The 21,465-nt window shown below is 35.8% G+C and overlaps 2 protein-coding genes across 14 annotated transcripts in view; both read right to left on the bottom strand.

The window, feature by feature from the left end:
* IER3IP1 (immediate early response 3 interacting protein 1) overlaps nucleotides 1-21,465 on the bottom strand; it is a 1,095,035-nt gene that overhangs the window by 683,123 nt on the left and 390,447 nt on the right. The window lies entirely within an intron of this gene.
* Nucleotides 5,938-21,465, bottom strand: part of SMAD2 (SMAD family member 2) — a 96,560-nt gene continuing 81,032 nt past the window's right edge. For 6 of the 9 annotated variants that reach the window (XM_050768174.1, XM_050768178.1, XM_050768172.1 and 3 more), the window contains 3 exons: nucleotides 20,457-20,669; nucleotides 17,960-18,097; nucleotides 17,492-17,785 (listed from right to left, as the gene is read on the bottom strand). In XM_050768174.1, the coding sequence (XP_050624131.1) occupies nucleotides 17,511-17,785; nucleotides 17,960-18,097; nucleotides 20,457-20,669 (626 nt within the window). In that variant the 3' untranslated portion in view covers nucleotides 17,492-17,510. Of the gene's footprint in view, nucleotides 14,264-17,491; nucleotides 17,786-17,959; nucleotides 18,098-20,456; nucleotides 20,670-21,465 lie in introns of those variants that run through there. The other 3 variants (XM_050768176.1, XM_050768175.1, XM_050768179.1) reach the window with 1 other exon arrangement.

Raw genomic sequence — 21,465 nt, 5'->3', positions numbered from 1 at the left:
CCTCAAATGCATCATGAGATTTTATCTTCATTGTGGTGGTGGTTGAGAGCTGGGGCCTAGTGGGAGATGTTTGGTTCACGGAGGCAGATACCTCATGAATGGCTTGGTGCTGCTCTTGCAATGAGTTCTCACTCTCTCAAGACTAGATTAGTCCCCATGAGTGGGCTGTTAAAAAGAGACTTGTTTGGTTGTTGTTAAAAAGTGGGTCGTTTGCACTTCTGCTTCCCCTTTGCCCTTCTCCATCAAGCTATGAACCAGCAGCAAAGCCCTTGCCAGGAGCCAGGGTCATGCCCTTGAACTTCCCAGCCTGTAGAACTGTGAGCTTTTTTCATAAGTGATCCTGCCTCAGATATCCTGTTATAGTAACATAAAACAGACTAAGGCACACAAAAGCTGAGGACTGATGTCGACTCCACTTTTAAGGGCTACCAAACACAGCCACATCACCAAAGAGAAGCTCACTTCCTGACCTCCTTAGAAGCTGAAACTTGACTCTCCGGGCGAGATAACTGTTGTCTTTTAAAAATTTCAGCATCAAAGTTAAAACATACCTTGATCAGTCAACCAAATTACTGCTAAACCAGTACTGGGAAGCTTCCTAAAGCACTCCAAGCTTCTAACAACAGCCAGCATGAAGTAAAGCAGATAGCATCTTTGCATTTAAGAAGTCAAAGAAAGGTTTTGGAAATGGCATTAACGTAAATGTTCACATTAAGAGAAAAAGGTTTCCCTGAATTGAATGATTCTTTCTACTTTCTAGTGCTGGACAGGATAGGCTCAGACTTAGAGTGTTAACTTCCAGTCATGTGATAATGGCCAGGAGCAACCACAATGCTTAACCTTTAGATAGAAAACACATTCCTTTGCTTTTGTCTTCCTTATGTATGTTAGATTAGGCTTCTATTCAATCCTCTATGAGTTAAAACATTTAGAACCAAATAGGCCATTCTATTGAGACCCAGCTTGAGCACTCTTCAGCTTCTCCACATTTTCCATTATTTGCTGGCAAACTAGTACAGTAACCTGTTAAATACAAAGCAAGGGTGTGGTAGATTGACTGCATTTAAGGCTCCAATTCTTCACCCCTCCTGTGTTCTCTCCCTTGGTCTAATAACTCTGTAGTGCCTTCTCACACTGGGTTTAGCCATGTGGCTTGTTTCTGGTGAATGCTGGTTAGCATGAAGCATGCAGACGTGAAAGGGAATTATGGGATTGGGCTTGGTTGTTACTGCCTTCTACAACCTCCACAAAAACATGCTTGTTTAATGGAGGATAGGAGGCACATGGAAAAATGCCAAGTCTTTCCAGTTGAGGCCAATTCCCTCACGAACGAGGAAAGACTACAACTATTCCAGAGACACCTAACCAAAATCACTTATCTAATTCATAAACTCTTTATTGCTGCACACCACTGGGTTTTTGTGGTTGCTACAAGTTACTTTTGTGGCAACAATTGCTCCAGTATGTTTTATGTGACATTTATGAATTTGACATCTTACTTGCAAACTTTCTTAGAGAAAGATTTGTTAATTAGCAGAGTAACCTTCACCTGGTATTCTGTAGACTGTGCAGATTCAGTAATCCGATATTGAGTACCCACTTTGAGCTGAATGATCTCTCAAGTGCTCTCACTTAATTATCATAACTACCCTGAAAACTAACTTCATTTTAGGAAACTGGAGGAAATGAAGAACTTTAAGGCAGACTGATGAAAAGATTTATCTAAAGTCACATAAATTGGCACAGTCAGGGTCCAAACCCCAGGCCTCTGATTCTGAGTCAAATTGCATTTTCCATTACATCGGAAATGACCAAGGATTAAAATTAGCAGAATGTTATTCTGTCCAGCCATTAAAATCCAAAAAACTTTTGTTCTAAGTAGGCAATTGAGTTTTCATTCCATTATCCAAGATAACTGACTGTATAGGACTGTTTGCTTCAAGCGTTCCATCCTTAGTATTCTTGTTAAAAATGGCCTTTAAGATATTGCTATTCCCAGTCGAGAAATACCCAGACAACTAAAGAGACTCAAGTCATGTAAATCATCCATTTCCCAGTTTAATCTTGAAGTGAAATTTATGTTCAATATCCCTCTCCAGCCAGTCACTATGTAAATTTTGAATTAAGACATTACTTTGTGGCAATATTGGTTAGAAAAAAAGCACATCCGCCTTTACAATGGTCACATAACAAATGCGGAAAGAGTGGCTATAAAAAAATAACGCACCCACCTTCAATCAAACGCAATCTTTTAAAGAATACAAACAAGCCAGATTCTCAGATATCTCTCCCTTTTGCAATTTTGATTCTGAAAAAAATATTTAAAGGAATCAATTAGGTATTCTAAAAGAAGGCAGTTTTCTAGGAGTTTCTTTAATTATGGGGGTTAGGCGTAGAGAGATAAAAATGGGAAGCAGTGCATAGGTAGTATGAAGTAGACATTTTGGCAAATAAAAATTGCACCGTATGACATGTCACATAGAAATTGTTAAAGACTTTGAATCCTAAAATTTAGTTTACTAAATGTAGCTTTTTATATTTTATATATTTTACCAACAAATAATTATGTTAAATTTAAGCATCTGAATCCTGAAACGATAAAGAACAGGAAAATAATGACTAAGCTAATAACTACACCTTCGGAGTATAAAATGTTGTCAGTGGTTTTCATTTTAGAATTAAAAATTTGAATTTCCCTTTGCCTACAAGTGTTAAGTAACTTGCAACAGCAAATTCCCCCATTAACAACTTCAAAGCATAGCAAGAATCCACAGTGGTTTACAGGCCACTAATTCTTTCACAGATGAAAGCATTCAATTATCTCTATAAAATTCAATTCCTTAGAATATGTGTTTGTGATTGACAATATACATTTTTAAATGTGGTGATAACACATGCTATTATTCATGATTTAAAAGTTGAAACTTTGATTTAACATGATTTAAAAGAAGTAACTTGTGGTTCTTGGGTAAAACACACACTAATATGTTTTTTTCAATATAAAAGAGCAACCTAGACATTCCTATAAAACATTTTTATTCCAGGTGGTAAGCTAGGCTTAAATTTTCACTTTTCAGCCAAGTGCGATGGTTCACGTCTGTCATTCCAGCACTTTGGAAGGCCGAGGCAGGCAAATCACCTGAGGTCAGGAGTTCAAGACCAGCCTGGCAAACATGGTGAAACCCCGTCTCCACTAAACATACAAAAAGTAGCCAGGCATGGTGGTGTGCACCTGTAATCCTGCCTACTCAGGAGACTAAGGCAGGAGAATCACTTGAACCTGGGAGGAGGAGGCTGCAGTGAGCCAAGATTGCGCCATTACACCCCAGTCTGGGCAACAGAGCAAGACTCTCCGTCTCAAAAAAAAAAAAAAATCATTTTTCCCACAGCAGCACATTTTTAAACAGCAAACCATTTAGAAGTGAGTCATCGTTTGTATTAAAACCTTATTTACATGGTACTTATATTTTAAGTAGTTTGATCAGATACTGCCACAATATAGTTTAGAAATAAGGCCTCTCATGAAGGAAAACTTTACAACATTTAAAATCAGAGCAAATGAATTTCTTAAGTTCATGATATGTACTCTCAATGGAGAATCGCTGTTGGGCAGTGGTTAAGGCCTCTGATTTACTACTTATCAGAAAAATCCACATACACACAAAACTCTGCTAAAATTCCAATGGCTTCTCTAGATGAATAATCTTTGGCTGTGAGCAAAAAAGTTAACTACGTTTCACTTAATACACATACACACACACACACACACACACATATACATACAGACACACACACTAGGGTGTATATGCAGCAACTTCCTCATCCTCATTCCACATGTAGCCCATTCTTGGCTGGGTTATGGCTTGTAATCTCAGAACCACTGCCCCCAAAATGACTGCTCAGTAGCACAATCTCACTGTAAACTATGGAACCCAAACTATACAGTTATCCTTGGCTTTTAACTCCAAGCTATCTAGGCCTTGTGATTTTATGTGGGCTTCATAGCAGAACCTACCCAGCTTGTGGTTATCGATTTTCTGCTCACCACGTAAGCAGTAGCTCAGTAATACTGTCCAGTTTTCATGCATATCCAGACACACAGGTGAGAGTTCTGTTCCAAGATCTCATTTTGACCTCCTTCAAAGGTCTTCTCCAGCTCTCCAAATTGAATGTATTCTTCAACCCGGGGCTTAAACTGTACTCTGCCCATCTTCTTCCTGGACCAAACTGTTCAGAAGTTAACTTCTTTTTCTTGTCATCACATCTCCTTCCTAAACTACTTTAGAACTTAAGTAATTTTATTTTCACATAACACTTAGAAAGGTGCAGAGGCAGCCAACAAAACTACTGAAGACAGACTGTAAAAACTGGCAAATCTCCATCTCAAATTCCATTTATTCTATAACCAATAAAGTCATGCAGCTTGGACTGGGGCACAGTAATACATTCTGTTCTCATGTAGCTTCCTAAAGAGCTTGCTTAGTCTATTGTTCATTTATCACTGAACCTGTTATCTGCTATGTCTGATTCAATGTTCTTGCCTTCTATTAATGTCATTTTAAGAATTACTGCATGTCTCACTATGGCAAAATAGCATGACATTTGTTTTACAAAATCAGTTAAACCAATTCTACAAATATTTCCATACCCATTTATAGCAGCAGAAGATAATTTTTATGTGCAAATTAGCTTTTTGGGTTTTTCTATTCCTATATTTGTAAACTTGTAATTTTTAGGTTGGGCTTACTGTATATTTTGATGAAAAGGGTGACTCTGTCAAAGGGGAAGCTAGATAACTGTATGTTGCAAACATGTTCATGAACACATTCTTCATCCAAACTTAGACAAACCTGGAGCTTACAATAATTGCATTGGATGACATCAGTTTGATACTGATATGCCTGCTTCCTGCACTAAGAGGCTTTCAATCTATTTTGAAGAGGGAAAAAATATGTCAAGTGGGGAGAAGCCCAAACACAGACCTTAATACTTCTCTCATACTCTTCAGCCACTTGATGAACATGTGGAATTATGGATGCTAGGGCCATTAGAAAAATCTCCTGATACAGATCAGTGTCACTACTTCAAGCTAAGCCGTGGCAGGCAATGCAAGGGTGAGGTGACAATGTAGAAGGATCTCCTCTAGTTATCCCTCAATGTTGTTGTTCAATGTTGGGAGGTCCCTTTTAGATTGTTTATATAGTGGCAGGTGGTAGCAATTATAGTAAATCTTCTTGGGTTTCCTCGTAATAAAAAAGTGTTGATAAAACTGTACCAGTCCCAGGGCTATCCAATGCCATGCAGAATAGTGTATTTTAGCATTTGAGGTCCCTTTTTGTTGCATACTAAAGCATGTTTAAAATGGTTTGCAGAAAACAGTCTGCTAACCAGAAAAATACTGATTCATCCACAGAACTGAATTCTTGCAAGGCACAGAGGAAGAGTGGCTGACCTAAATATTTCTCATTTTTAAAATTATTTCATATGATTATATGAGATTATATCTTATCTAGTATTTTTCAATGGAGCCTTAAAAATGTTATTTTGTTAAAAATATATTTTAGCAAATTTCAACTCTGAAGATTTTTTTTTACAGCATAGATCTTATGTATTAGAGCACTAATGTGGCATAGGCAAACTCTAAAATAAATAAAAATGTATAAATAGCACTGTGCAGTGTGTGGTGTGTGCCTGTTATGGGGCAATATTAAGTAGTATAAATTTATCTGCCAGGGGATAGGATAATCTTTTACATAACACCAAATTAAAAAAACAAAAACATGCACTCTTAAAATCATAACGTCCATATGTGAAATACACTTTTTTTGGTTTCCATATAATTTAGGGAGTGAACACCAAAATGTAATCCCATATAAAAAAAGATCAGTTTAAATAAAAATTAGAACAATTAAAAATTAGTCCCATAGTAACATGGTAAATAACTCAAATGGCTTTCTTTTAATGCTAGGAAAACTGTCCACCTTTCAACGGTGACAGGGCTGTTAACACAGGTAAGAGCAAACAAGGTAAAAAGTGAAAGCACATACAGATGATGCACACAAATATATATAAAAACTGACCAGAAATCACAGGACATGTCAGCAATGTTTTCTTAAGCAGAACTTTTTTTGTACTTTAAATAGACTAAAATATTTGGTGTAGGTGGGGGAAGGACAGCAGTATTCAACAATCTTAACTTGAAAACCAGCTGTAATAAAGCCTCAGCTCATTGTTTAATAAAAATAAAAAAGGAACCACATCATACTTTTGACAGTAATAGAACAAAAGCTTACAAAGAACATATTTAATATCTCCATCACAGTGCACCAAGGATGCAGCCACTGAGGACTATCAGAGGGAAACAAGGAACAGGGTCTGCATCCATCATATTGCGTTACAAAATTAATGCCATCAGAGAAAAAAATCTCACCTCACGTGCTCAGTGTTCTAGCTGGTAAGCACCTTATGAGTATGAGGCTAGAATTGAGAGAAACTGCTCAGTCTGCATCAGGACACCCAATTCCTTCACTTGCCATTGGCTGATGCATTTAATCATTTCAACACAACATTCACGGAGAAATACACCACCACATTCTGGCTTCTTGAGCAGGACAGACTGGGAAATGCAGTAGACGCCAGAGCATCAAAGGCCATGTATTTCCTCACAAGAAATCTGCAACTACAATTGGTTTCCTTTTACTATGAAAAATGTAAATTTCAGATTAAGTTTAACCCCGTAAGGACACATGATTTGTACTTACATATACACATAGGTTCAGAAGAACTTACTATCTAGTTGGCCTCTTCTCTGTTTCATTAAAACATCAGTTACCTTTGCTGGATCACGAAGTGTGAGTCTCACCACCATGCTGGTACCTTCAGCGATTACCTGTGTTATAAATCTCATGTTCCATTCACAGTAGTAAGTGCCAATAAGTATCAGAAATGTTGACAGCCATAGTGCAGCTGAGTTTAGAAGCAACTATGACAACATAAGGAAGTGAGGGTAAGTCACGAGAACACCTAAGGTGGTCAGCTCCTTCAGGTGTGCCTGGGACTTGCTTGGGTTTAGCACTGAAAAGTCCCACATCTGGGGAAACCCTCAGTCCCAGGCACATACTCACTCTTTCCTTAATATCACTAGAGAAAAGGTAAGAACTTTCAAGGGCATGAGGCTACCTTTAAGGGCATCAGTCCCCAAAATATTTTTACATCACTAGCTAATGGCTAGTTCCTCCAAGCTTGCTAAAAGGCTAAGAAGTCCAGAAATACCTTACTTAAAGGTGTTAACTTTAAGAAGAGTTGGCAGTAATCAAGCAAATTAGTGAGCAGTGTATAAAAGCTCACTCTTGAAACCTGTTTTCAGACATATCTTCTAAAGGTTCTCCTAGCTTTGTCCGGTTCTATAGTATTATACTGTATTCTCTTTTTGCAATTAATCCAGTTTTGTATGTCTTTTTTTTTTTTTTTTTAGGTGAAAATATTCTATGCCAACTGTTTTCCACAGTCTTGCATTATATATTGAAACAAAGACTGCCAGCTGGAGAGACAGCCCTCTGATTACAAAGGCCCAGAATGTTACTTTTAACTGTGCTCCACCAGGAGGTCTGGCCTTGGGAAAAGATGGTGAAAGTAATATTCTCAGATATGAACATTTTTTATTCTGCCTACAATGCTGTGATCTAGTTCAACAACTGCAGAACTGTTTTCATCTTAATCTCTGTAGTTTTTCTTTCTTTACTCTTTTGTATAAAAGGTTAGTGGCACAGCTTCACTATCACTAATAAAAAGATACAAGTATGCCTTTAAAGTCAGGGTTGGAAAAGCAAAAATGAGGCGTGAGGTTAAACTGGTCTAAGAAAGTACTAATTTGGGTTCTGCATTTTGTCAAACAGTTAAAGGTTTTTTAAAAAATTCAAAACTCATGCATGTTACCTACTTGTTACGTGTGAATTATTTCTCACAATTTTAATTAATCTGTGTGTATATCAGTTATATAAAGGAATGGATTTCCACATTCTTAAAGCAGGAACCTATATTCACCAGAAAAGGACCCTATTGTTTCTCACCAAATTTTGTTTCAGCTTGAACAATTCAACACTGGAAATAGTAAGAGTGGCAAACAAATGTTTTCTTAGGGACTTACTGAGAAAAGAAAAACCTTACTGGAAGAACAAAGACTTAGTAAAATTTCTATTGCTACAGACAAATGCTAAAAACCAACTTTACAATAACAGCATTATAAAGGGTAGAACTTAATACAGAACCAGAAATATGGCAAGTTACCTAGTAATTAACATTGTAAAATAGTCAAAAACTTCAACGCCACAGAGAAAGGAAAACAATTATGAAATGGAAAATATATAATATTTAAGTATTTTTATAATTCTAAGACTTCACTTTTGTCCTTAAATCAATATATTACGGATTTCATTGTTCAATAAATTACCATCTTTAATTAAAAATAAGAAGTAAATCAAAGAGCATATTTTGGAGCAACTAAGAGCTGTTACTTTTTGGAGGGTAAAAGAGTATTTTTCTTGAAAATTTTTTGAAGAAAAATCTAAAAGCCCTCTATGTTGAGTTAATATACCTTTCTGACCCCCATCATCAATGGCATTATTCCTCCAAGGGACTCTTAACATCTAAGCAACAGTGAAGTTCTGGGTCCATTATGGATCTCATGGCACCAAACCAACTGACACTGAAGGCAAGTTAATATACTCCAGCGAGATCACCTGTGGGTCAAAGATGGCCCAGAGAATCTTGGAAAATCCATTTATGTTGAGCAAAGCTCTGAATCACCTTCAATCAGGCTGTCAAATACAGAAAAATTTGGTCTTGTAGTAGTATTTCCCAGGGTAACTTAAGCAACAAACTTACACCAGAGGAAGAATTAAAGAGGGAGCAATCTAGTATTATCAACAAAAACAACAAAGTTAACCCTAATTTAGTACATCCCAGAGTCCACTGGATGTATAATAATTTAGTAATGGGGTATATGACAGAGGTTTCTTTGATGATAATGAATTCTGGCTGTGATTCTGTTACCAAGTTGCCAAAAAATGGTATACTAACTGAACTGCCAAATGGCAGATTAAGAAAATTAATGTATTCCGATGGTCTGTCCATGAAAGGAAAATGTATACAGACAAATTAAGAACATTTTACCAAGATCTGAGATTCAAACAATGGAACAATTGTTTTAACACTGTTAGAATGACCCCAACTGTTAGTTTGTCTATGAATGTATACATATATATAAATTCATACACACACATTATTTCATACTTAAAAAGACTGAGGCAGTTCTGCTATATATAGTTAGCTACAATATCCAAGATAAAACAATTCCTACTCAAAAAATTACATGAACACACGAGATAAGTTCTTATCATAAATGCTCTCATGAGGCTATCTAGTATAGCTCATATTTCCTGGTTCTAACGCTCAAAACACAGGAATTCCACTCTAAGAGATAATTTGCCCCTCAATCCCCACATACAAAGTGTAGTCTAAACAAACAAAATGGTAATAAAAAATTGAAAAGGAAGATATAAAAAGAACTCAATAGCAGGATTCTGACTACCTCTGAAGACCACACACTATCATTATTCCTGATTGTCTTAAATACAACAATCCAACATGCCCCAAGATGGAAATTTGGCATCGTAGGGAAAACACTGGCTACGACTGTCAGAACTAAGTTCGTAATCTTAAACATAATTTATGCCATTTGCCAGTCACAAAGACATTTACTGAACAGAATTTTTGAGCCATCTGTAAAATTAAAATGATTGAATCAATTTGAAAAGCGATCTTCATGATGAAGAAATTAGGACTCTAGGTATGAAAAGCACGTTTCTTTTTTGTTAATAAATTCAAAGGAGAGAAACATTCTGATATATACAGATAAAAACATGGCTAACAAGAAAGAGGGTAACCAGCAAGTACTACCTGGATGTGTAATGTCAGGAGGAAAGGAAGAATAAAATTCAGGTAATTAATAGATTTAGCAAAGTAAAGTACATGAAAGGAAGAAATGTTTGATATGTCTAAATATCAATGCCTTAGATCAGAGTAAGAAAAAAAGTCATTCATTGTTTGTGTACACAGATTAGATATCTAAAGAGATACTTGGTGGGCAGGGGCTTGGGATGGAGGGCGCAAATTGGAATGTTCAGCTTTTAAAGCAAAGACTGTACATGAAGACATATTTTAAGTACAGTGAAGATTGTCTTGTGTTACTTTATATCCCACCATAAACCTACCCCACCCTCAGACTAAGAGGGTATCCAACGCTGAATAAATGCTGAAAATATTTAGTAGTTAAAGAAAAAAGAGAAGGATCTTAAAGGTATATATGGGAAGCTTTTGGAAGAGGTAGAGAATCCAGTGGCTTATATATTCTCTTCTATTTGATTTCAACTAGCAAGAGACTAAAATTGATGTTTATCTTCAAAGTCTTAGTTTTAAACTGACAAGGGCACAAAAAAAGTGAAATTAAAATAATTTTAACAAAAGGGAAAGCATTTGACAGTGTTTAAAAGACAGACAAATCAAGCAAAACTGAATGTGGCTTAAGGTAAAAAATACAACTAGGTATTAAACAATTTGTAAAACCTTACAAAGAAAATTTAACTTTCAAGAAAAATTAGGTAGATTTCCTTCTGGCAGTGACAGGTCCTGAGGGAAAAAACATAACCTCTACAAGACCAAGCACAGCTCAAGGGTCAGGGCCCCATCCTAGTCATCTTTTTATTATTCAATATCTACCACAGCGGCTGGGCAAACAACAGGCATCAATAAATGTTTACTGACTGAATGTGTATTATAAGGTATCATCAGTATAACCGATATAGCTCAAATCTAATCATGAAAGCTTCGTTAAAGTAGGATAAAAAGAGCACAATCAGTGGTATTCCAGAAGGTAGGCCTAAATCCAATCATATTTTCTAATCTCAACCAGTGGCTATAAAGACTTTCTGAGCTTCTTTTTAAAGCAATGAAACTCTTTCCAAAAGAAACCCCATGCAGTACTTCAATACAGAATAAAGATGCCACTGGCTAGACCAAAGTCAATGGGAACTCCAACAGCCTCCCCTAAGCCAGCCCCCAAGGTGTCTCTGTGGAACCTACTGGAAAAACTACTGCTCATCTTAAAAATGTGATAGAAAGCATACTCATTCAGTTCTGAGGTCATCACACCTAGAAAATTATCAGTACTGTGAAGAACAAATCCTAAGTAATGTTGCAAATTTAAATAAAGAAAAAATTTCAACAAAGAGGAGATTCTATCACTTAGAAAAATGAAAACCACACTTATAAATGTGGGGGAGGGGCAGAAAACAAAAAAACTTAGGCCACAGTAGTTAAAATACAAAAAACATCATCTCATTAAAAAACATTAAACATATTCACACAAATGTAATTACGACCATGAAGTAAACTGCTCGACAGGTATAACTGTTCAATAGGTGTTTTCGAAGAGTCCCAATTTCACACTGTATAGAAAAATCGCACCAGAACTGTAGAGATGTGCTCCACTATTGAAATAGCATGTAGGCACGGCTTCACTTAACACAGTAATGCAAGAGTAACCGCCAAGATCAGGACCTTCTGCCACTTTCAGAGTTGTTTTCTGCCCCTACAACTGATCCCTAACACTATTACAAGTTCCCAAGTAAGTAAAAGAAGGGCAGAGGCTCCACTGAGTATCTCCTACAGGCCTGATAGTGGTATTACCTAGGATATTTACTCTGCTCACAAGATGGGTAGTAGAAGACATAATTACTGGACAGCACGAAGTCTAGAAGCAAGCAGCAGGGCACTAAAATAGTGAGAGTTTACACAACAAAAGCTTGTTAAATTAAGTAGTATGTGGTACAAATGCAATTTTTACAGCAAAGGTTGAGGAAGAAGATATACTAGTGAGAATGACATGAAGCAGATCACAAAATAAGGCCACCTTCAAAATATTATAAACTATAGAATCATTCTGATCTTCAAGTTTGGATTTATAGAGGTTTCTGTATAAAGCATTAATACCTAATCACGAGTTTCCTTTAGTGTGAACCTTTTTGCATTTGAAGGTATTTTCTTTGCCAGGAATGCTTGCCTCCCCTGGCTCATCACTTGGCTAGGTTCTTCAATGTCAGGTATTAGCTCATGTATCCTTTCCTTAGAGGCTTTCCTTGATGTCCTACCTGAAGCATCCCATCTGTTATTCTCCAGTACAGTACCCTGTTTATCTCCTTCATAGACAAGTAAGATGATTAAGGGTTAGTGTAACTGCTGTCTCAGCAAAGGCAGGAACTGTAGTTGTCTTGTTCACCTTTACCCAAAGACTAAGAAAGTTCCTGGTACAAACAGGTGAACAATAAATATTTGTTTAAAGAATAAAAAATTACTATACCAAATTTACATAAATACATACACATACACACAAATATAGGAAAATGGGGAGTACACGATAGAAAACCACCAAATGTTGAAAGTATTGAAAAATGATACCTGTAGAGATAGGTGAATATGATTTCAAAGAACAATTACCAAAGATAGCTTCAAAAATATGAAAATTTATGAAAAGACGACCAGGAGTGGTTATTTTCCATTTCTACTAAGATGCAAACAAAAAGAAATGTTTAAACTGCAATGAGTCAATATTAGATGTCATAATTATTTGCTGCAGAATGAACTACCAACAGCGTTTCGGAAATCTCCTCTCACTACAGAGTATGAAATATGGTCACAACCACAAAACCAGGATCAGTTAAGGACAGCTCAGACTATAGGTAACTTATAAGCTAAAAAACTTGCTAAATAAATGGCTTTTCCCCCAATTTTTAAAATTCTGAATTCATAATTATGTGTAGAATAACAATCAATTTATAAATTGAATACAACATACTTTAAAAACAGATGGCCCGTATCTGCTGATCGTACCTCTGCATCACTTTTCTAGGTATTTTGCAGAAACAATTACATTTACAAAACGTCCATTTCATAATACAATCTGGTAACTAAACCAAATCAAGCTACTCGAAGAGCAGAAGGTCTGCTGTTGAAATATTTTAAAATACCTTTTGAAAAATGGGTATTTAAAGATTCGCTTTTTAAAAAAGGGATATGTATATGGAAGTAATTCCAGCATATCCCTGAAAATAATTATACTGCCACCTATGCATTTTTTATGAGGTGGAAGGATAAATCAACAGACTGCTAGATTACACAAGTCAATTATTCCTGTTGAAACTTGGGCGTAAGACAAAGGGACTTTCTCCATATGAATTCTTACTGTACCCCAGAATTAACTGGTGCCAGCAGTATCAGTGCAACTATTACTGGTGATGATGTCATGCTATGCTGTTTTGATTATGAGGATAAAAATGGGAATGGAAAGAAGAGGCTTGGAAAGGTTTTCAGTATGGTTTCCTCATAATAAGATTTAGCAGTTAAAAACAAACAAACAAACAAACAAACAAAAAACACAAAAAGAATGACTGTTTAAGCCCCACTGAACACATTAAGGTCAAGGATTTCAAAAGTTAATCCACTTTTCTTCCCCCAAGAGTTTATTTTTGGTAAAAGGCAGAAAAATTAGTTTTTCTACAAGGAAAATCTGCTTCTAAATAATTTGAAAATCTTGATATATATTATATATTAAAAAAGACACACAAAAATAACAGAGAAGTGGGAATAACAGATTAGGTACTGTAACTTTATAAAGGTTTGCCTAGATCAAGAAGCAGCGCACACACACCTCATCTATGCAAACTAAAAATGTATATAAACAGCACAATACTGTGATACTGGATCATGATACATTACCTGTACACATAACTACTACTGTTATTAATAAACCTTTGGGACACTCAATTTTATGCCCAATAAGACATCATTAAGTCTTTAAAATCTTCTCTTCCTCTTTAATGGGAGAGTATTTCTAGACACTAATTTTCCCATCTAATATTCAAATATAGGAAACAGATTCCACAAGGTGCTTTAATTGATGAGACCTCAAGTGCTGTTTTCTCTCTTGAACTTTTGGATAGTAAATAGTCCATAGGGGCCACACACAATACTATGACAGAAGAGTTGTTACATTAAGTCTTTTCATGGGACTTGATTGGTGAAGCTTTATGACATGCTTGAGCAACGCACTGAAGGGGATCCCATCTGAGTTAATACTTTGTCCAACCACTGTAGAGGTCCATTCAGATGAAGTTCAATCCAGCAAGGAGTACTTGTTACCGTCTGCCTTCTGTTTAAAAGAATACAGGAAAATGGTTATGAAATTCAAGTCCACAGGCAGGGAAAATGGCTATGTTTAGGTACACTGCATTAAAAATTTAGAGAAATTAAAAGGTTGTGTATATAATTTTGGACACGATTATTTCAAAAAATGGCTGATCCTCAAAGTACTTCTGATGATCTGGTTTTAGAAGTGATTTACAAGAACATTTTTTTCTCATCAAACTAAAATTAATAAGGTGATCTTATTATTCACCATCATCCAAAATGGAACACCTGAGAGAGAATGTAGATACTATTAATATCAGGCCAGGGCCAGACGTGGTGGCTCACAACTGTAATCAAAGTACTTTGGGAGGACGAGGCGGGCGGATCACAAGGTCAAGAGACTAAGACCATCCTGGCCAACATGGTGAAATCCCGTCTTTACTAAAAATACAAAAATTAGCTGGGCATGGTGGCGCGTGCCTGTAGTCTACTCAGCTACTCAGGCGGCTGAGACAGGACAGTCACTTGAACCTAGGAGGCAGAGGTTGCAGTGAGCCGAGATCATGCCCCTGCACTTTAGCCTGGAGACAGAGCGAGACTTCGTCTTGAGGGGTAAAAAAAAAAAAAAAAAAATCAGGCCAAAAGGAGAGGCGTGAATAAGGATTGTCCAAGCAAACGAAGACATACAGTCACTGTACTTATCAAAACAACCACAGAATAGTAGATACTCAAACATCAAATGGAATCTAAATAAAAGTATACCAAAGCAAAAACAAAATTTTGGCCCAAGCTAAACCCATACCACAGAGTGTTAAAAGCTGGAATTCAACTTTCCCTGCCAAAGCCAATGAACACTCCTCTTAGCAACACCATTCGGGCTGTTCATAGTGCTTCAACAAAAGGGGCAACTCTATGGGAATTACAAATTATTCAAACACATCCTGTCACTTCCATCCATTGATTTTAGTTCCATCTTATTTGCTATACAGAATAAGTCAATAAATCCACTTGCTTCTATAAACTAACAGCCCTTCAAATATAAGAAAAGCCCATTATCAACTCTTCATCTCCAAGCAACACATGTTCAATGTAATTTAAAACTGTACTTCCAAGGATGTCATTTTCTGAGGCAGATGGCATCAGTGCCCCACTATACCCTTCAGATTTTTCAGTGTGCTCTAGGCAACTTCCAAATGCAGGTATCTTCATTTCTGTGCCCAGGAACTTCTCTGATATACCAAAAAAGGCTAGAGGTGCCAGGAAATTAACATCCCCAGGAGAAGCCCTCAACCAAGGAAACAGAAATTGACATTTACATGCCCCGCAGTTCTGCTCCCCTGGGGAGGATAATTCTGTAGACTGTTTACTATTTCCCAAAGTTTCCCCAAGGGTGTCAGTTCTAGTGACCCACCCACTGTGGTAGGTGGCTTAACAATGGTCCTGGCTGCCCTTTTCTCCCCTGTCCCACTTCCCTTTCAGGAATAAGTCATAATCCAGGTCACTCAAGGGGAGTAGGTTTAAAAAGGCTGCCACACAGATATATTTCTTGATTAAATATGAATTCTTCATACATCTAAATTCCCTGTTTACTACATTTCCTAATTTTTAAGCTAACAACCAAGATGGCATTAAAGAAATTTAAAAAACATAGTTTTAGAAACCTAAATATTAAGTCTATTTCCTCAGCTCCAGAATGATTAAAGACAGTAAGTCCCTGGTAGCTACCCACATATCCACAGATAGATGGGTATTTGCCACTTTGATTTGTAAATGTTAGAGGAAACCACTTGATCTTCCAAAGTCAGATGTACCTGACTCCCAAGACTCACAAAAACATACTGCGTATTACTGCTTCTGTAATTACAGATTTTACTTTATCTCTGAGTTAAAGAATAGCAGAGTCCACAGTGAATGAAGAAGGGCAGTATCTTTACCAAGTAAAACTGCTCTTAGCAGAAGATCTATAGATACACATGGAATTCTCTCTGTAAGTCACTCTTATTTCCACTAAATTCCTATCATATTTTGCCTTATTCTAACCTTTTGAAGAAAAAAGTCTGACCTGAAATCTTATTAGACAATATAATTGAAATCCAATTTTGCTATCAACTCAAGTCTAAAGCTTTAAGAAAACGGCATTCACCATTCTCTACAGGTAACAACATCTCAAAAGGGTAATAATCAAAACAGAACTACAGCAAAATCATAAAATGACTCTACCAATATAACTCAGAAAAATTAGTGACAAGTCTTCATTTTGATATAAATACATAACATATATTTTAAAATGTATTCAACAAGTACACCTCACTCTCAAAGTCAGATTTCTGACAAAACTTAAGTTAGACAACCAAGTTCAAAACAAATCAATTTGGAAGAGACCAAATTGCCAGAAGCAGCAGGAATACAATCACTATATTACATGAAGATTTCTTAAGCAAGCATACGGAGAAAGCAATACAAATTGAAGACTAAGTATTTTATTTTACTTAATTCCTACTCTTAAATATGGTAAAGAAGTCTTCCCTCTCTTTGATGTGAAATCCAATCTACTGTTTATCAATAATCTATTTTATCCACTGATGACAAATTAGTTTTTGTAAAACTTAAATATATAATTGTTACTACTATCCTTATAGAAGAGGTTAAGAGTCCAGGGGAACTATCTTCCAATCCCATCTCAACCACTTATAATGTAACCTTGGGTAAATTACCAGCTTTCTATGCCTATTTACAAATATGTATTAGTTTGAACCATTTGTTACCTGCAAGGATGGCAATTTCATATATTTCAACCTTACAAAGAATGAATTGACAACAGAAATAGTAATTTTTAGATACTACACTTAAAACAGCACAATGCCTGTCACATTAGCAAGTATTCCTCCTATTTCTGAATGAAGTTCCTCCTCTTAACCTACATTCAGTTTGTCTTAATTTATTTGTCCAGCCTTATTTTTTCTATTCTCCAAACTGAATTGCTATGCTATCCTCAAGATTATCACTTCCCAACTCTGCCCACCCCATTTATGACTACTGAAATCCAACGCATCTTTTACAACTGGATCCTGTGCCATCAAGTTTTTCTTGAGCACTGTGTGCAAACATATCTCCTTCCATAAACTAACATAACTCTTCATATACACCCCTTTTATGGTATTTAACACTCTGCATTATCTTAAAATGCATGCCCGTGCATGTTTTAATGATATCTTCCATGATGGCAGCTCAGTAATTTGCAATAGTTTTTAATTTGGAGGCCTCCAACCTTATTTTACATAAAGATCAGCTGACTCTAACCTCAATGAAAATAGATACAAATGAACTCCAGAATATGCAAAAACGGAATGAAACATAATTACATTGTGGAAATTTAAGAACCAAATATGTATTTCATACCGGTATTCTGCTCCCCACCCTTTCACAAAACTCATTCTTATGGTGCACATTCTAGTTAGCTGGTAGACGGCTTCAAAACCCTGATTAACAGACTGAGCCAGAAGAGCAGCAAATTCCTGGTTGTTGAAGATCTTCAGATTACAGCCTATGATTAAAAAAGGTAAAAGAAACTGTCAAAAGAGTATCACTACTGAAAATTTTAAAAGGGTTACAAGTTTTAGAATATGAGCATGCAATCATCTACCAATTCCTAAGATTAGCAACTAGAAAAACTAAGCAAGTTGACATGATAGGTTTATTTACATTATTGAATGCATACCTGGTGGAATTTTACACACTGTTGCAGGGTGCCAACCGTATCTCTGATTACAATTGGGGCTCTGCACAAAGATTGCACTATCACTTAGGCACTCAGCAAAAACTTCCCCACCTATGTAATATAAGCGCACTCCTCTTCCTGAAACAAAATACAAAGGAGATCAGTTTTGTAACATTTACTATTTCCGTGTGACTTTAGAAGCATTTTCTTAGGAAAATTCTAAAATGATATAAGGTATTTCGAGGATCTTTTTCACAGATAATGTCTTTCTGAAGTCTAACTTTAAATATACTACTGTATATTTCTCCAAGAATACTATTTCACCAAGAATACTATATATTTCTCCAAGAATATTCTAGGTTTTATTGATTTTAAAATACATGTGTATCGAAAGTATTTAAACAATGTAGAAAAAGTACACAGATAGTAAAATAGTTTCATACAAATGGTATGTATTATTTTAAAATAAGTAAAAGATTGAGTTAATTTTTGAAGGAATTCACTGTTTGGAGAAATATATCTTCGTTACAACTGTATTTTCTTAAAGATCCCACTAACGTTAAGAAAAAAGATACAAAAACATCAAGAGGTTAAGAGTCATTTCCCATTTTGAAAACTATATATTACGGTGGAAACCAAGCCTCTAGATGTATAAGCATGATTAAGTGAGAAAAAATTCTACTGGGAGATTTTTAATATACTTCTTTCAGAGTATGACAGATCACAGATGCAAAATAATATGAGATATAAGAATTTAAAAAAAAAAAATTGTGAGAGGCAGAATTCTAACACGGCACCTAAGAGTCTCAGCCCTGAGATGCACATACATTCTCTATTAATCAAACACTAGGTGCTGCTGTTAAGGAATTTTTCAGATGTAATTAAGGCAGCAGATCAGTTAACCTTAAGAAAAGGAGATTATATTTGGTGGGCCTGACTCAATCAGGCAATCCTTTAAAAGGGACTAGACTGTCATAGGGTAGTGATGCAAAGCATGAGAAGTATTCAACACAAGAGGCATTCTCCATCGCTGACTTTGAAGATGGATGGCACCACGTGACAAGGAATTCAGGTGGCATCTAGGAGCTGAATTCTGCCACAACCATGTGGGCTTAGAAGAGGACCTCAAGCTCCAGATAAGAACACAGGCCAGCTAATATCTCAATCTTCGCCTTGTTAAACCTTGAAAAGACCGCCTAACCCATGACTGGACTCCCGACCCATAGAAACTGTGAGGTAAAAAATTGGTGTTTTAGGCCACTGAGTTTGCGGTAATTTGTTACACAGTAAAGAAAACTAATAAAACAACTAACATTCCAGATTTAATAAATACAGAACCTGGTACGCTGGTTCTGTTAAGACTATGGAATATTTGTAAAATAGTTATGCATGTGGTCATTGGAAAAACATTAAGTCCAAAAGTAGAGATTTTTCAGGCTATATTCCCTTATCAAAATCACCTATAAAACTAGAAATCAAAAATTTAAAAAAATCTAATAATGACAGCAATCTAAAACTTTGGAGGGAGAAGAGAATAGGGCAGGAAAAAACCCATTAAATTTTTTTGCAGAACCCCAAATAAGACACAAAAACAAAAAACTATTTTAGTTAAAGCACCTACAGTGCCACTGGGTATCTTAATAAGATTATCCAAATTTATACATCAAGCAAGATTTGAGAACTTCCACATGGAACCAAGTAATAGATCTTCTAGTCATTATCATTTTGCAGTATCAAAATCAGCCTTTGATAACCAGCATTACTTCTCACAGGAGGTGATGGTTAATCAGAAAAAAAAACCAGAAGCAAACTATTGTTAAAATAAGTTACTTTAAGGTGATGAGAATGATGTTCAATTATGAATGGCTCTCACACTTTTTCACTTCATTGTTAAGGAAATACTGAGCACCCCAAAGAGCTTTTGTTTATGTGAATATTATAGAAAATGACCATATTAGATATAAAAACTGAGATTTAAAAAACTCATTTAAAAATCAAATAATAAATCCATTACATATTAACATAAACAATGTTTATGAAAAACAACTGTATTTCCAAAGCAGAAAAAAACAGTGGCCACATTTCACCCTTTTGCAAATCTCTTTAATGTCTAGTGTAACACAATTGGAGTCTCACTATCAAATCTACATTTCATCTCCTGCAAAATCATACGCATGTAGGCTCTAGAATACTCCACTGTGCACTCATGAGAGAATGAGAGTAAAAATGGCAAACAGCATCTCGGTACTACTGTGAAAATAGCTTTGACCTCACAAACTAGCTGAAAGGGTTTCTGGGACTACCCGAAGTCCGCAGACCACATTTTGAGATGTCCCTGAATTATATTTTGAACTATATTAAACGCAGTTCTTGTTTTAGATATCTCATTTCAGATGAACAGCAAGCAGATTTCATTTAATATATAAACTCACCAAAGGGGAAAAAACCTGGAAGCTATATAAAGGAACTGAAAACAAAAACAAAAACAAAAACATACCTATATGCCTTCTTGTCATTTCTACTGTGGCATTTCGGTTAACATTGGAGAGTAAACCTAAGCAGAACCTCTCTGAATTTGATGGATCTGTAAAGCCATCTACAGTGAGTGAGGGTTGTGATGCATGGAAGGTTTCTCCAACCCTCTGATTTAATTCATAATATGCTATTGAACACCAAAATGCAGGTTCTGAGTAAGTAACTGGCTGTAAGTCTGAAAAAGAAAAAAATAAAAATAAAAAATAAATAAAAGGAAGAAATGTGTGAACAATTCAAGCCAAAATTAGACTGAATATAATCATCTTTACATGCTCTATGCCAGCCTGCACTGGCAAAAGCTCAGGAAGTAGACATAATCGGTTTCCATAGATCATACCAGATTTTCAATATTTTTCACCCAAAACTCCAGTTTCATATATCATACCAGATTTTTTCAAATTTCCCCCATGTCATTAAATCACTTTTTGTTGGATTCTTTGTTTTACCAGTAGTTTTAGTCTAGCTCCTGTTCAAATACAAAACAATCATAGGCAAAGTCAGTCAACTTGCCATACTTGGTGCATTTCTAAAGCACATAAAAAAGCTAACGTGGGGTAAGATAAAGCCGATGCAAAGATTAACGAGTCAAAAGCCACACAAAGAAAAATAGACATAATAAAAGGATACAAAATATAACATATTTTTACATTTGTCTATTTTAACATCAAATTCTTGGTGAGATACCCTAGCTACAAAAAGAAAATCCACTCACACATGAGAACCAGAAAGCAGTAACACACAAAGATCATGCAAGTGGAAACAGACCATAGAGTCAAAAGACTACTTATTTCACTGGAAAACTATGTATTTAGCTTCTGCAATTTTGACTAAAACATAGGAATACTGCAAAAGAAAAAAACGTCATAATTGTGTAAAATAAATTCCAAACATATAACAACCCAAGAGAAATTGTGAAATAGCAGGGTAAAATGAGGGCAAAAATAATAATAGTAATACAGAAATGTATATAT

Source organism: Macaca thibetana, chromosome 18 (assembly GCF_024542745.1).
Source record: "Macaca thibetana thibetana isolate TM-01 chromosome 18, ASM2454274v1, whole genome shotgun sequence".
In the NCBI taxonomy this organism is placed as follows: Eukaryota; Metazoa; Chordata; class Mammalia; order Primates; family Cercopithecidae; genus Macaca; species Macaca thibetana.
This window is presented reverse-complemented; position numbering and strand designations above follow the sequence as displayed.